This window comes from Coloeus monedula, assembly GCF_965178545.1.
Source record: "Coloeus monedula genome assembly, chromosome: 14".
Taxonomy (NCBI): domain Eukaryota; kingdom Metazoa; phylum Chordata; class Aves; order Passeriformes; family Corvidae; genus Coloeus; species Coloeus monedula.
Genome location: NC_138794.1, coordinates 20,300,740 through 20,317,325, shown reverse-complemented (window position 1 = coordinate 20,317,325; position 16,586 = coordinate 20,300,740). Strand labels below are relative to the sequence as shown.

Genomic DNA, 16,586 nt, shown 5'->3' with positions numbered 1-16,586 from the left:
TTTTAGCACAAGCAACTTGGCTGATCTTGTCTTTGCCCCCAACAAAGAAACCAAAGATGAATATAATTGCTGGGCTGGATTTTCAGATCTCTGGCTCCCCTGGAGCCCAAACTCCCATCCCACTCCATACCACAAGCCTCTTCCAGCCATGAATGAGAGCTCCAAGACAAGAATTTACACCTGGCACCAAACAACCACTAATGTTTTTTAGACACAAATCAAATTTGCCTTTACCAAAAGTGACTCCAGGCAGGATCTACTCCTGATTTTTAATCGTCAAAATGTTACTGTTGACCTAAAAATAATTTTTTTTAAATGACAGTTTTGCCAAAGGAAAATTGGGAATTCACAATAATTTCTGAAGCCTGCAACCCTGAACACTTCAGAGGTTGTTTCTAGAGAAGAGCTCCAATGTTGGCATGTTCCTGACTGAAGGCTCACTGAGAATCAAGGGATTTCCTGGTTCCATTTTTCTATTTCTCCTTATTTATTCATCACCATTAAAAGTCTCTCCCATAACAATGAATTTACATTAGCATCACTTTACAGCCAGCTGCTCCAGTGGGATCTCAATGCTGAGTTATCCCTTCACCTTGCAAACCTTTGACTTTTTGGGATGAATCACAAGCTCTTGGAATAAAACCAGGCTGAATACCAGAGTGTGCCGAGTCCATTGGTGCTGGCCAGGCTCCTCAGCCACGTTTTTTTTGTTGTGTCCTATAAATACTTTGGGCATCTCGAATTGCTGAGCACATCACAAACGTGGCATTGGTAACATGCTCCACAGTTGATTAGTCCTGATTTTAATAGAGTTTAAAACTCAGTCGTGTAAAGGATATTCTGCCACATTCACTATAAGCAGAGTTATAAATTTTGGAATACAGGAGTTAATAAACTGGCGTGGTATTACAAAGAAGCGTTTTGCCCACAGATCTGCTCACAGGAAGCCTTTTTTTCCTTCTGATAATTTCAAAGACATCTTTATTGGGAAGCCTTTCATGTTTAGAAAAATTCATTCACATTCAGGATTTTGGAAGGAGCAAGGGATGGAACCCAGGCACATGTGATGCAGCTGTGTTATGTACATTAACTTCATGCAAATATCCCTGTTCCTGTCCCAGGGAGCAGCAGGAATGCCATGACGTGGCAAACCTCTGCTGGCACGCTCCTGGTTTTCTTCAAATCTGAAACTACTCTTTTTTTCACAAAAGCAGCCTATTGGGAGCTTTCAATCATCAGCGATGCTGCAGCATCCCACTGTGCCCAACCAGGCTGGTGGGAGGCAAAGGGGGTACTCAAGGGACACAACCCCTTCACTGAAAGCCCAGCAAGCAGAGTGCTCCCAGTGCTGGAAATGATGGGAATGGGATGTGCCGGACCCGGAGGAGGGGACATTTCCTCTCCCTCAGCGCCATCCTGTGTGTGGCAGATGGGCCAGGCACCCTCTGCCATCTGGCCCTCGGGAATCCACAAAGGACGCGCGAGGTCGCCGGATTAACCCCGTACCCGTCTCCTTTGTCCCTCTGCCAGCAAAACTTTCCAGCCACCCACTCCTTCACCACCTGTACTTGGCCTTTCAGGAACCGTTCCATCCCTGTCTCTAGGGCACCACCTGCATGTGGCTTAAAGGGGAGCTCTACAGTTTTAGGTAGGGGTGGCTTAGTTTTCCGTCGTGAAAGCCATCCCTGCTCCTGGCCCCCGCTCCGAGGCAGCTATTTCCCCTACAGATTACCCTAAGTATAGGGATAGTGGAAATCCATAGGAGACGGAGCAGCTGCAAGCCCGGTGTTGAGGCATTAGCCACAAAGCAGCATTTATCCTCAAAAAAAACATGATAGGAAACATTTGTGTTTCCTGCCCGTGACCCAGTTCCATGCACCACAATTTTATTAGTTTGCTCTTGATTATAAAAGCAATGCTGCTGCTTTGTCCCTCAAAATGCTTCTCCTTAACAAGTGCTCCATGAAATGAGGGCTCTTTGATTTGAATGTGCTGTGAAAATATACCAAAAAATATCAGTTGTGCCCCCCTGGGGCTTTCCAGAGTTTTGTTGGGAGCATAAATAGGTTTTGAGAAGGCCTTTCACTCCAAGATATCCCTGTTTCAACCCCTCCACGGATATGAATTAAACTCTGCAGGATTGAATTTTGACCAGAATACCATTAGATCAGACAAGGCTAAATATATAAATATACAGATGTGCATTCTGCAAATTATAGAGATATATATATATGTGTGTGCGCATGCATATTTTTAATTCTTTAATCTTACCCACACCTACACATGGAGAATTTCTAAATATAAACCACATCTCCAAAAAACTCCAAAGCAGTCAAAATTACAAGTCAAAACCAACCCAGACTTGCTTAGAACCCAAATTTTACGTGAAAAGCTGCCTTCTATTATTACCACCTGCTCGTGCACATGTCTTGTAGCAGTTTCCAAGCCGTGATGCACATACAGAACAATCACAGACTCACTCAGGTTGGTAAAGACCTTTAAAGATCATTGAGTCCAACTGTGAGCCCAGCACTGCCAAGTCCTTGGAAGATTATTTTCCCTGCAGCAAACCCCAGGGACTGCAGACTGGCACACAGCACTGACAACACAAGATCGATCCCTGCTCTGAATTCCTCTGCCTGCCTGGAGAAAATGCAGCAGGATTCTGACCTTTCTGTCCCTATTAAAATTTCCATTCTGGCTCAGCAGAGATTATGCTGGATAAAGGACTGCAGAAAGCGTGATTTGGGGATTTTGGGGTTTCTGGATTTGGGGGGAGAAAGCACCACAATGCAATGGCTTGGAATGTGAGGTACCAGAGGACAGGGATGCACCAACACCTCCCTCTGCAGCTCATCCTCAGGTCCCACCTTGCTCTGCCATGTCATCCCCCACGACAGCCATCCTCACTCTTATTTCTCTCCACTTGCACCCTTTTAATACCTGCAGCATCTCCCAGCTCCCTCAAGCCCTCAGTGGGATTCACGGCCTAAATGCTGCTGGGGATGGGGCAGGACTGTGCCTGGAGCAGGTGATTCCCCTCTCTCCATCAAAGGAAAGGGCTCACCTGGAACTGGGCACTGATGCTGGGTGGTTTTTTCTTCTTATGGAGGTGGAGGAGAGATTTGGTGATGCGGTCGTGCAACGTCAGGTTCGTGAGGTGCTTGAGGGACTTCACATCCAGCAAGTGCTACAGAAAAAGAGAGAATCCAGAGAAAATCCAGATGTTATCATCACACCATCTGCTATATCCCTCCTTTACCCTCACAGGGCTTCCTTAGGTGATGTAATCTCAAGAGGGAACACTGAGGGATGGCTTCCCTGTGAGGGTGGGGAGGCCCTGGCACAGGGTGCCCAGAGAAGCTGCAGCTGCTCCTGGATCCCTGGCAGTGTCCAAGGCCAGGCTGGATGGGACCTGGAGCAGCCTGGGACAGAGGAAGTTGTTCCAGCCCGTGGTAGGGGTAGAACTGGATGACCCTTTCAACACAAACCATTCCATGATTCTCCTCACTGTTAATGAGCAGTTCATTGATTAATTGCATCAGTGCCTCTCCAGGTGCAAGATGGACATGGAGAGTAGTAAAAACAATGTTTGCTCCTCCTGGTGCTCTGTTCACAGACACAGCACCAGCGAGGACCACAAAAAGCATTATTCTTCTCGGAACAACAGACCTCGTGGCATCTCTTAAAATATAATAAATGCAGCCAAGATGGAGGGACAGTAACAAGGTCGTTGTCTATCAGGTACCAGCTCTCCTGCATCATTCACCTGCTCATTTTAGTTTAGAGATCTAATTACTAAATTTCACCAGCATGTAAATACCTCTTCCCAGAAAGAGGGGAAAAAGGAGCCAGAGCAGCTCCAAGGAGGATGCAAGTGCTCATATCTCTCTCTTCCAGCAGAAATCAGGGCTGAAATCCTTTGGGTTTATAGGAGTTAAAGAGCCCTGAACAAAGCTGAGTTGACCAAGGTCTTGGTGTAGACACAATGGTCTTCTTCATATCCAGCAGCATTGCATCACTGTGCTACAGCCTTAACCCACAGCCCCACCAGGGGGAAAATGCTGCTTCTCACTCACCTTTGGGAGACTGGGTTTGGCTTTGAAGTTCTTATTTCGCCTGGGGAGATAATAAACGGCTCAGGTTAATGCACAGTGCAATTGTGGAACGAAGGAGTTTATGAAACCAGCCCCTCAAATCCCCCTGAGCAGCTGCTGCCCACAGCCAGCACTGAAATGGGGCTGCCCCTGCATATTGCAGACTGAGAGGAATGTATCCAGTTAATGGCAATGGTTGCACTGGGAATGATGGGATGCAGGGAACCTGGGAAGAGCAAAGAAGCCGTGTCACAAAATGATTGACCAGCTGCCTGCTTTCCAAACCCCATGTTCATTCCAGTCACCCTGGGGTGTTCCCTGAACCTTCTGAGGAGGCTGCAGTGTGAATCATCAACATCATCTGCCCAGACAATGTAGAATGGAAACTTTGATATCATGCTAGAAGTGTGACTGCATTACACTGCTGCTGTATCTTCAGACTGGTGTGACCAGCAGGTTTGTCCCTTCTCTTTCTTCCCTTTGTCTGTCATTCTCAATGAAGGAGAAGAGTTAAATCAGACGTGTCAAACATCTCTTTGACCCAACTGGGAAACACCTCCAAGTCTACTTGGCACCCTGAGAGTTTTATACCCTGGCTGTTCACATTCCCCTAACTCCCCATGCTGCTCATTGTGCTCCAGGAGTAAGGCCCAGATCCCCTCCTGGGTACTGACATGAGGATGCCGTGGGCCCTCTCCAGCAGTTTGCTGTTGGTAGCGTTGACGAATATCCCATCTTTGTCCAGGAAGGCGCCGGGGCTGGCGAGCCTGTTGTGCCTCATCCCCATGCGGCCATTCCAGCCAACTGCGTAGGCATCCCTGAAACACCAAACACCGTTAGGAAGAGATCAAAACCACGCTTCTATGATAAAAATACATCTTAAAACAACCCTTTGGTGGAAAAAGAGCTGCTGCTTTTCTCTCTCCACTGTTCATTCGCTCCCATGGGATGAGTCCCTGGTGCCAGACAGCACATGAAGCCATGGGCCACTAAAGCACCTCTCAAAGATCAAATATTCACAAAAAGAACAAATTATCAGCAGGACACTAACAGCTTCCAGCTCTTCCATACAGAAACCTTGAGTCTACAGATACCACTAGATACCTTTGGTGGTCTGAAGGATACGAGGCCATGAGCTCTGGTGCCAACTCTGTCTCCTCGAATTTACACAATCATTCCATTAGGGAAAGAAAAAGCAAATCTAATTCACGATAAACTCATTATTTGCCACAAAGATGGATGTCAGCCCCAGTTGGACTGATGGGTCGACCCAGAATCACTCTCTGGGACCTGATCACAAATCAGTCACCCGACTGGGTCCTTTCTGCCATGGAGCAGAACTGCTGTGGTCTCCAGAAATTCTCACCTGGCTTCAGAAGGGCTGAAGGGAATGAGGAGAGGAGCCAAAATCCCCTCTTGGAGGGACAGAAATGGATACTTGACCAAACTACACATCAGGGCAAGTCATTTCCAGAGCTGAGGAGACTTTCAGTGGTGTCTGGGGGACATGAAGCCTCTCATGGGCAGCACCCAACCACGATATTTTTGGCTTGGTGGGTTGGTGGTGGTTTGTTGGGGTTTTTAAATTCTAAATTTTTTATCAGCCTTGCAGAAATCATCACACGAAATAGAAGCAATAGAAGGAATGATGTGGGGGCTGCAACCCCCCCCCCCCCAAGTTATCTCAGACAGGAGGAAAAGAACAGGAGGAGACTCCAGGCTGCACCAGGTCATGAGGATGCTGAAGGACACGGTGGTTTAAACGTGGCCTCAGGCACCAGCCACTTCTGAGGTCTGACAACAAGGCAGCCCTTTGCCTTAAAGCCTTGATTTGGAGGAAAGGCAAATCTCAAGTGCTGCATGGAAATTAAAAAATAAAGGATGTAAAGCTGTTTGTTCAGTCAGCTCAAAGCCTGGAGCCGGATCCTCGGAGCAACCTCACCTCCCTGCCTCATCTGAGCACTTCCCAAATTCCTTCCTGGCCCCATTAAATCAGCATTTTGACACAGACCACTGTTAAAAGCAGGGATGAATCACAGCAAAGTAAAACCCCTGGCTAAATGCTCCAGGAGCTGCTTTCTTAAGCATTCCATTCAAGGATTGTTAGTGAGAAGATTGAATATCCAGGCGATATCCTCCTGTCCACCTTTCTTCTCTACATCTCAGGTACCATCCACCAAAACCCTCTTGTTTGCAGGTAGGGGAAAAAATCACCAGCTGACAGGAACCACCAAAACTCAATAGCCACTTCTGGGATGTACAACACATCATTAATCCTGCCCAACCTCTCTGGAAAACCCTAGAAATTCCCACGTAGCTTTGAAAAACCCAAGAGATAAAGTGACAGCTCTGTTTGTTATGGACACTTTAGGAGGGATATGCTCACATGGTGACAGATGCAGGCTTTTGGTGCTTTGGTGTCAAGCATCTCACTGAACCCAGACAGCTGTTTCCAGACCAACACCTGCTCAGACATCCCTGCACTTAAAAGTGTCACCAGTGAGCACAAACCAGCAGGATCCCAACCAGCCCAAGTGGTTTGGGTTAGGCACGGCCTGGCTTTCATTTCTCAGCAGCCAGGGAAGGCACTCCACTGAAGACTGGTTTCCCTCCCAGCATGTGCAAACCACCTGTCCACTTTCTTCTGAGATCAGAGGAGAGCACTTGGCTCCCTAAACCCTCCACAGTGACTTCCTGAGTGATGTCATGCCTCAAAACTGCTTTTAGAAACAGGCCCCGGGCTATCCCGTGGGTTGGATGCACAACCAGACTTATCAGCGACCGCATGATCATGAGATGGCTTTGAAAGCAATTCCTGTTTAATTTGGAGCTGTAAATTGCTTGCCAGTCAATCTGCTGGGAAGCTGCTAAAGCCAATCTCTCTTCCAGACATGTTACCTGCACCCCTGTGCTCACCTCCTCTTGCTCAACGAGTGCCATTTACCTGGAATACCAACATTTATCAAGTGTCACACGACTCTCCAGATCAAAAGCAGCTGCAATGAAAGGGATCAAAATCACCTGCCTACTCTGGAAGCACAGGCTGGACCTTGGAGTTCTTATGAGACACCCTGTTTGTGCTTACAGAAGGAAGGGGCACAGGTGACATATGGAAACCCATCACTGATGATGCCCAAGGGAAGTGAAGATCATGGACCATGCTATCGAGGCACCACAGGAGGAGGAACACAGGAGTTAGGATGGCTCCAAAAGCACTTTTTCTGCAAATAAAGGCTCAGATTGAGGCTGCTGGTAGGTCACAGCTGCTGAGGATGAGGAAGGAACACACAGTTCCTCAATTCTGGCTGTTTAGGATGACTTGTCTGCTGCGCTGGCATGGGTTAAGCCACATAACCAGAGCTGACCACACACTTCTCTCCACAGTAAATAAACACATCCCCCTCCTTGCCTGGGTCAGGAGGAGTTTCCCTGCCTTTACAGCATCCCCTTGCTGAGACAATTGAAATATTTTGGACTATGAAAATGTTGGCAGTCCAAGCTCCCCCACTAAAGTGCCTCTAAAGCTGGAGTTGGGCAGTCAAGAAAAGCCCTGTTCCAGTTCACGGATGTTCCTCACATGCCAAAGGCTGGATAGAGAAACTGCAGGAATCCTCTTATCTACAAGGGAAGATCTCCAAAGGGACAAAGTTTCACATTACGTTATCTTGAGGGAAACTTGCACAATCAGAGCTGCTGGAAACAGGGAACGTCACCTCTGGAGACACCAACCTTCCCTGCCTCAAGTGTTACCAAGGACCGACTGTCGTCACAACCCAACCCACCAGAGCCCCAGCAGCTGCAGCATCATGAGAAAGGGAAGGAGGTGGCAAAGACTGAGCTGAGGACAGCCAGGGCTGTGTCACCTTCCCAGGATAGGGTGGTGTTGCTTGTACCATCTGGATTTCTGCTCAAACTTGAGAAGTGGCACAAATTTATGAATTCAATCCAACCATTTTAAGGAAATCCCATCCTCTCTAACCACTGAAATGGACTTGTCATGATGTGAGAACATTCCACTCTCCTTCAGTAGGGTGCTGCTGCCTTTCTCAAAGGGGAGGAATTATTCAGAAGAATAAGGACATTCTAGCCTTCATGGTGAACAAAACCAGGCAGAAGAAGCCACTTTTCCTCCCCTAGCAAAAAAAGGAACGACATGTATCCAATTTTTGTTGCGGCCGCTTGGCATTAAAGCCACTAAAAATGAGCCTTCATAATATCCTTGAAGGATATTTAATTTTGTGTGGAAGGGAAGCCACTGAGCTGCAAGGACTGATTTGATGGACACATTTCAGGAGACAGACTCAGACTCCTCTTGGCTTGTTCTGGGCTTCTCATTAACCTCAGAGCAGCCATAAAGACACACCTGGATGCTCCAAGCAGCAGTTGTAGGAGCTGAGGATGCTCCTATCACCTTCCCCAGCACACACCTGCTCAGAGGGAGGCAGAGAGGCACCATACCCCTTTGGTGGGGCACTGGGAAAATCAGACTTCCTGGGATGTGCTGAGGGGTAGCACAAGAATAGCTGGGAAAAGGATCAGTGCCCAGACATCCCTTGGAAATGAAGACTTTGGCCTCACAAGTAACTTAATTCCGAAATGGGGATGAAGAAGGCTTTTCAGGAGAGGAACAGATCTATATCTCAGGTGTAGACCTGAATCTCATTCAGTAGCTGCTTAAATGGTCGGAAACTTCAAGCAAGGACTTAAAAATAAAACTATACAAAAAATCTGCAAAAATCAATCAACTTTGAAGCAAGTGTGCTTTTCTCCCCCTGAAAACAAGCAAGCATTTGGCAAAGTAGGTTTTTAAACTCCAATCCCAATCCCAAACCCTGTAACTTCCAGGTTTTCCACATTCCAGGGCACCTGGAGCCAGCACAAGCGGTATGCAGTTCTGCACCCAGACCTGTCCTCCTTAAATGACTGTTTCCTTGATACTGGCACACTCACTCATTTTCTTATGCTTCTTACCCCCTCGTACACCCCCCACTGACAGCTGCTGCCTTTGACACAGGGAAGTTGCTTTCCCTGGCTGCTGTTTAGTCAGGAAAGGTGTTTAGATCCAACCACACGGCAGAGAAAGAACGAAGAGAAGATGAGGTTGACAGGCGAGACAGTGAATCTAACTGTCAATACAGAAATGTCAATACAGCTGGTTTTAGGTACAGACAGTGCTCTCCCACCCCAGGTCCCTGGCCATGCCAAGGTAACAGCGGCAGCCTTACCGTGGGCTCCTCTCGTTGATGGTGTTGACTCCCTGGAGGTCTGAGAGCGGCGTCCGCGGGCTCTTCCGAGTGATACCTGCAGCAGCACATGAAGAAGACGTTTCCAGCTGGCTCATATCCAACAGACAATTAGCAGAGCCATCCCCACAGACAATCAGCAGAGCCATAGCTGAGCCCTGACTCCGGCGCGGAGCAGCTCGGACGTGTCCTGGCACATGCCGGGCACAGCCAGGTGCCAGGGATGCCATCACTCCCCAGTCCCACCTCCCTGCCAGAGTCATCACCCTCTGAGTAACACTGTTTGCTCCAGCCTCTAATTCCCCTCCCACACACGCATGGGGTATTTTAGGGACATACTGCCCTGGCCAGTCAATGGGGTGAGGGAAGGGGCTGATGGGGGGGAGCAGCCACCCATGTTCTCCATGTCCAAGAGATTCCCAAGCTTTCCACTGTGCATGGGGCAACCCAGCTGGCATGGGCAAAACACCTGGACATAATTAGAATGCTTGGAAAAATGGTCATTTATTCCTTAGGCACTTCTTCTCTCCCTCCTTCCACAGATGGACATGTGCAGCAAGTAGGAAATACCTTATATACTGTTTTATAAAGGCTTGACTGCCTATTGAGCCTATATCCTTTGATACCTAGAATAATTTATTTGTAATAAAATATATCTAATAAAAGAAAATATTAAATAAAGTATCTATTTTGTATTCAGCCAAGGAAGCTGCCACACATGGTTACAGTAGCAGCTGTTATCTTCCCCAAAGTGGAAATGTTTTGTAACCAAGCACTTAGGAAGACAGGAGACAATTTCTGTAGACAACAAAACACTTTTCAAGTCACCAAACCATAGAAATGTGAAGATCTGATAATGTGGAGTTTGACATGGAAACAGCTGAGCAATTTTATAACTGTCTCAAAATCGCTGCTGTGAGACAGGAAAAATCACAGCTCTCACCTCAGCATGGGGAAAATGTGTTTTATTCTACCCTGATACACCTACAGTGGAAAAAAAAGGGGGAAAAAAGCTTTCTAAAAAGAAAGAAGTCTAAGCTATAGTTTGTAGCAGGATGGGAGGGAGCAATGGCATCTTCCCCATATTTATAATTCCACTGTCTCATGCAGCCCAGGTGCTGAGCTAAAAGATTTTTTATTCCCAAAGATGAACACAAAGCAAATACGCTGAGACCTGAGCCCATCCTGCTCTTCTGAGCCTGCAGTTCCTGAGGAGAAGATGAATCCCTACCAAAGTCAGCGGTGACGTCCCTCTGACAGGACATTTACTGCCCTCCTTGCCCTGTTGAGATGTTGTAACAGCTCATCTTGAAGCTGAACACTGCACAGGAGATCCCTGAAAAGGTTGATGGTCCACTTGGTTAAGTTTTTGCATCTAAAGGTGCCCAAATATCCTGGAAACATCAGCAAAAGAAAATTTGAGGGTGTGCTGCCCCAGATCACCTTTGAACCCTCCTGTGCTCCAAAGCAGGACCAACCAAATCACTCCTGCTGAGAAGGTTTGGCATCTCCAGCACTGGAGGTTTTTGGAAAGCAAGGTGGGTAATGCATCTGAGCACTTAACAATACCCACAGCTCAAAACTCTCTTTTTGCCACTTAAGCCTTTTTTTGGTTACATTTCTTGTCCTAGGAATGTTCTTGTGTCTCTTTCAAGACTGGCATTTCTGTGCCCAAAGTTCTGATGATTTAGAGCACAAAGAAACCCTTTTGTAAAGAGGGAAAAAATGGGAATAATCAGGAATCTGCTTAAAATGTTGCATTAGTACTGTGTGTAGCTAGTTTTACACTAAGAAAGCACCTAACGTGTAGCTGGATCTATTTTGAATATAGATTGAATTAATATTTTTAATATGCCTGGATACTTCCCCATTAAGGCCCAAAAGGCTTTTCTAGCCTAAAGCAGTCCATGAAAAATGAGATTTCACTGGTATTTCCAAGAGTTTTTTAATCCATGCCCTTCTTTTTGGAGCAAAATCTGTCTTCCTACCCTTCCCTGCACTCCCCACCAAAGAAACCAAAGGCCCAAAGCACCTTCCAACCCAGCAAGTCGAGCTGAAGTGATGAAGACAAGGTTGTATCAAATTATCCCTGCATCCACACCTTGCATTGCTCAGGAAAAGGGAATTTCTATTTCAGGCTTCCAGGTAACAGCTGCCTTTAAACTGCATTGTGCCAGCTCGGCACCTTAAGTGACTTGTTGATTAATAAAGGTCACAGTGCACAAGTTGGGTTAAAGAGAACTGCTTTAGATACACCAAATACAAAGACTTTTCTACATTGTGCCATCACTTGGCTCTTTAAAGAAAGAATACAGCCAAAAAAAGCTGTCACGTTGCTGTAGCCTCTTTTCTGGGAAATAAGGGGGATTCTTACAAATAGAAGGTAAAAGGGTCTTAGGTTTCAGCTGGTGAGTGGCACGTGGCCGTGAGATTGTGTACGGTGAATATGGGCTATTAAATTGTAGGAATTGATACTCAGCAGGAAAGAACAGTGTGTGAGTGGCAACAACCTCTCACTCCCTTCATCCAGCTCAAACACAGCCTGATCTGGTTTACACTTCAGGCAGAAAATTATTCTGATTTTTCAAACATATTCCCTTTCCTTCAGCCGGAGTTTTTTGGAAAGATGGACTGATTTGCCTATCAGGTCTTTGCTCTTGTTAAGGAGAGTTTTGGATAATCCCCATCTACTCCCTATGGATGAATGTCTACCAGCAGAGCTCCAGTCTTGAATCAGAGGTGTCTAAACTCAGTGCCTTGCTCCAGAGGACCTGGTGGACTCCAGGGAAGCAGCCAATGGTAAGGGAAGGGCGACCAGTTGGCTCCAGAAGCTGAATACCAAGGCACCTACAGGGAATCTCAATAAACTCATCAAACCAATTTGTTTTCCCTCTGTTCAGAACTAATTGCACAACTCAAGACAAGGAGATGACCTTGGCTCCTCTCTCAAGGATGACATGGATGAATAACCTCATCTGACTTGTGGGAAAAGCCGAGTCCCCAAGCCCAAGCTCGCCTGTGGGGCCCAAAACCTGCTGGGTTCTGAACCCCAGTGTTACACATGCTCCAAGCCCACTTCAGCTTGCCAAGGCTGGGAGCCTGGGGAAGCAGGAGCACACCCTGTGGGAAGATGGGAATGATCTCTGAATGCAGAACAAGAATTACTCGTTTGCCTGGGCAGATGCCAATTCACAAACTACGGCAATGTTCTTCTTAGACCCACTCGTTGGATTTATCCTAAGAGACCCCAAATTGTGTGGACCAGTCTACCTAAGTGAGGCTTTTAAGTGTTGAGGTCAACAATGAGCTCAACTTCCTGCTTCCCACTAAATTAAAAGTCTAAGCATCTCTTGAGTTTTATGAATTTCCTTTTTCCCACCTAAGGAATTGCAAACTAAACCCCCCAAAATCTCCCATACTGCTGAGCCAACTTAAAAATTTAAGTTAAATTGACTCATTAATTGCAAGTAAAATTACTCTGCTGATAATCATCTTCCTTTCCAATAGTTTCTTAGTAGTATCAGTAAGGCCACCTGGCACAACACCACTTAAAAAAATCTAAAATCAAGTAAAATTTAGTATCACTCCTTTTTGTTTTCTGATAGCAGTGTTGGGAACTTGTAGGGGAAAATAACGTAGTTAAATTAAGAATGAAAGCCTAAATTAAGGCCTAAATCACCTCTGGTCCCCCAACCTCACATGCTGCAGGAAGCACAGGCATCTGACAGAAGGTTTCTAACAGGAAAACCAGATTTGTGAAGATTTAACATGCACCTACTGTACTTACCATGCTCAGCTCTGCAGAAAAAAAGGCCGTTTGCACTTACACCTAAATTTCATGAAGTTTAAGCAAGCTGGGCTGAGGCTGTGCCCATGCAGAGCAGCTCTATTTCTTTCAGCTTTCACACACCACATGAAGGAAGAGAATAATGGTAGGAAAGTAATATATCTAAACATGAGAGCACCAAATATCTATTTAAATATAAAAATAAAATAGAGTAGTGCAGGCAAGAGTGTCCATGTTGTCATGCAGGATGAGTTTATTACGTGACAGAGGAGTGAAGATGAAGAAATGGAGACCAAGTGCATCATTCTGTAAAATAACACTGACAATGCCTCTGTTTTAAGTAGAAGCCCTGGGAAACAACATTTTCACAAGATGAAGATATTTCGGAAGTCCAGTGAAATCCAAATTGAGTTGAATTACAGCTGTACCAGCCTTGTATCAGGAATATTCTTTATTATTGTCAGTGAGTAAATGGGGAAATTGCCAACAAAATGATTTTTGCGGGATCTCAAGAGATGTGGGTTTGCTTTTAATTTGACTCTTCCAACCCTGCCTAATCATTTCCCAATAGGCTGAACACTGCTCTGAGGCAGCTGGTTTGAGCAGGGAAGGCTCCTCAGGCACTCTTTTACCCTTTCTACATGGAATGCACCTGGTTTCCATTTCTGGACGTGTGAGTGTGATATCAGAGGGGAGGGCGGGTGGTGCAGCCTTACTGTACTTCTCCTCCTTGCACCTCTGCAGGATCTCTAAGCTCCTCTGATGCACTGGGTGGTGGAGAAAGCTAAAACTATCCACACTTTTCAAAACCGCACATGGCACTGCATCATCATGCCCTTGGGAAGCAAAATAAAAACAAACAAAAAAACAAATGGAGAGAAGAGAAAGATTTTATAAGCAGAAATCAGGAGAGGGGAAGGAACAAGCCCGAAAGAGCTCGAGGGTCACACGATTTTCGTGCTCGACACAATTGAACTGCGGTTTCCTCCGCACGGCACCGTGGCACGGGAGCAATGGGCTGGACCACGTCCCAGTCCCAATTATAATCCTCATTAGACAGAGCATAATCACTTAATAATCACTCCAAGATTATTTGGGCAAAAAGAGGATTATTAGATAAATCTTTATTTTTATTAACTTATTTTTTAAATCTTTTCTGTGCCTCTGCCTGGTGTTACCTGCAAATCCCTGTCCAGATGTTCTGTGATGCAACCACCTGGAATTCTCATCTTGCATCCTAGTGCCACATTTTGCTCAGATTTTGGCAATTAAAAGGAAAAATGTAAATTATTTGCATTAAGCACAGTTCCCATATTCCCTGAGGGCAGAGAACACAGAGTCTGGAGGTTGGCACGATAGGCTTGAGTTGGAAGAAACAACCAATGTGTGGCCAAGGGGACTTCTGATGGCCCAGCTGTGAGCACAGGGTGGAGGAGAGGTGACACCAGTGACAATGTGCCAACAGGCAGAGCCTCTCTGTCATGGTTGGCCAAGTCCAGGATGTGCCACACTCCCAGCAAGGCGTGGGGAGGTCACCACGAAGTCGCCTTGTGCCAGCACCTATGGGAGCATTTCACAGCAACGCATCAAACCATCGGAAAGGGCTGACCTGAATCTTGCACAGGAACACTGTCAAGGGCTGTCTTCCTCACCTTAACACCAGTGAGACCTCAGACACCGAGTTTTTGGTTGCTGGCACCTTTACTTGCATTTTTTATTGATTATTTTTGGGGGCAGTGGTTTTTTTGGTGACCAGCTTCAGGAATAAATCTGCAGAAGCCAGGGAGCAACCCTTGTTGCCCAAATCCAACTGCAGAGCCCATCGAGGGCAGGCACAGCCTCAGGACCACAAAACTTTCATCAGAGCAAGGATTTAGGTCCAGCAAAACCAAATCTCCACAGCCTCGCCTTTGTATGAACAGCACCATTTTTTCCATTAAATTTTTGCTAACAGAGAATTAGAGGGTTTTGCATAATAAATGTGTATTGATGACGGCAAAAAAAGCCAATCAGCCAATTTTCTTTCCTAAAAAGCTTGATAGTGTTCCTTTAATCCAAGTTCACTAACAAATCCAGGTCTAACACGCAGTTCTATTGAACCACTTAAATCCGCATTGATAAACTCAGTAATAAAAATAATTAAAAATCAAATTATTGAAGAGTTACACCCTTCAGCTAAGTGCAGCTCGCTCGAACCTGGCATCTTTGACTTGAGGAGCGTTGGCAGCACCGTAAGAAGCATCACTTGGGCAGAACACAAAAGTACCAAACAAAATTTCACTTTGCTGCTCTTCACCTTCAAGTTAACGAGGACAATCACACAATCACCAAAAGCTGCACTAGGAGGGTATCAGGAGCACAAAAAAAGAAGAGTCCCCAAAGCCAGCAAGAAAAAATGCTGATTATCCTTCCAGAAGCATCTGCTTGGCATGAAGGAGACAACCAAAAGGATGATGTGGAAAGGAGGCAGAGCAAAAATTTGCAGAGCTGCTTAGACATAAGCCAGGGATTCTTCCAGAAAATCCCCACTGGGTATTGCAAGCGTACCAGCACGAGAGATGCAGCTGGGATTCAGACAAAGAGTGCAAAGAGCCTTTAATTAAAAGAAGCACCTTTTGGATATTTCCCTGCTCCCTCACTTCACCTGCCTGATGGATGGGGAAAGGACCTCAAAAACCAAGAACGGGCAGCATGTCTTGAAAAAATATCTGTACAAATATTAAGTGTGTGCATGTGGATGAACGTGTGAGAGAGGCTTTTCTTACTCTACCATCATTTTATCAGAAGCTCACATCAGTGGGCAGGTAGATGCCCAAATCAGGCTAATGAAAGCCATCAAGGGGTTTTTTTTTTATAAAAACCAAAATAAACCTCAAATATGTGCTGTCTTTGGTTCTCTGCTTCTATCTATCAAGATGGGAGAATTTTAGTGATACTTTGATAACTCACAAATGTTTTCTGCCATGGAGGTGAAGCATCAATTTGGGGCTTTTCTGCATTATTTTGGAGAGAAGAAGGGACTTCCAGCACCATGTAGCATCATGCTACACCAGCCCATGGCACTGTCCTGACACTGGCTGAGCCTTCTGTCCACGCCCACCTCTTCCACAGCCACCTGCTTTGGTGACAGGATTTTGGAGGACGACAAGGGAACAGGAGATGAGTGTGAGGTCACACCAGCAAAAACATGATGGAAACACTGTTACTGATCTCACCTTGCTAAGTGTGACCTGGGCAAAGTTAGAATCCCAGAATGGTTTTGAGTTAGAAGGGACCTTAAAAATCATCCAGTCCCACCCCCTGCCACCTTCCACTAGACCCAGCTGCTCCAAGGCCTGTCCAGCCTGGATGGTCATGCTTGGACATGGTGGGTAGCTCTCCAAAGAGGGCAAGGACAGTGATCCCAGCTCTGCCACTGCTTGTAGGCTGAGGTTTTCCCACAGATGAGGTGTACCTCAG

General features: G+C 46.1%; 1 protein-coding gene across 5 annotated transcripts in view; it reads right to left on the bottom strand.

Moving 5' to 3' along the window:
• The window catches only part of MYO9A (myosin IXA), a 176,749-nt gene that overhangs the window by 28,891 nt on the left and 131,272 nt on the right, over positions 1–16,586 (bottom strand). For all 5 annotated transcript variants that reach the window (XM_082290759.1, XM_082290762.1, XM_082290760.1 and 2 more), the window contains exons 14-18: positions 13,844–13,963; positions 9,323–9,398; positions 4,772–4,915; positions 4,080–4,119; positions 3,068–3,190 (exon numbers count right to left, since the gene is read on the bottom strand). In XM_082290759.1, the coding sequence (XP_082146885.1) occupies positions 3,068–3,190; positions 4,080–4,119; positions 4,772–4,915; positions 9,323–9,398; positions 13,844–13,963 (503 nt within the window). The remainder of the gene's footprint in view (positions 1–3,067; positions 3,191–4,079; positions 4,120–4,771; positions 4,916–9,322; positions 9,399–13,843; positions 13,964–16,586) is intronic.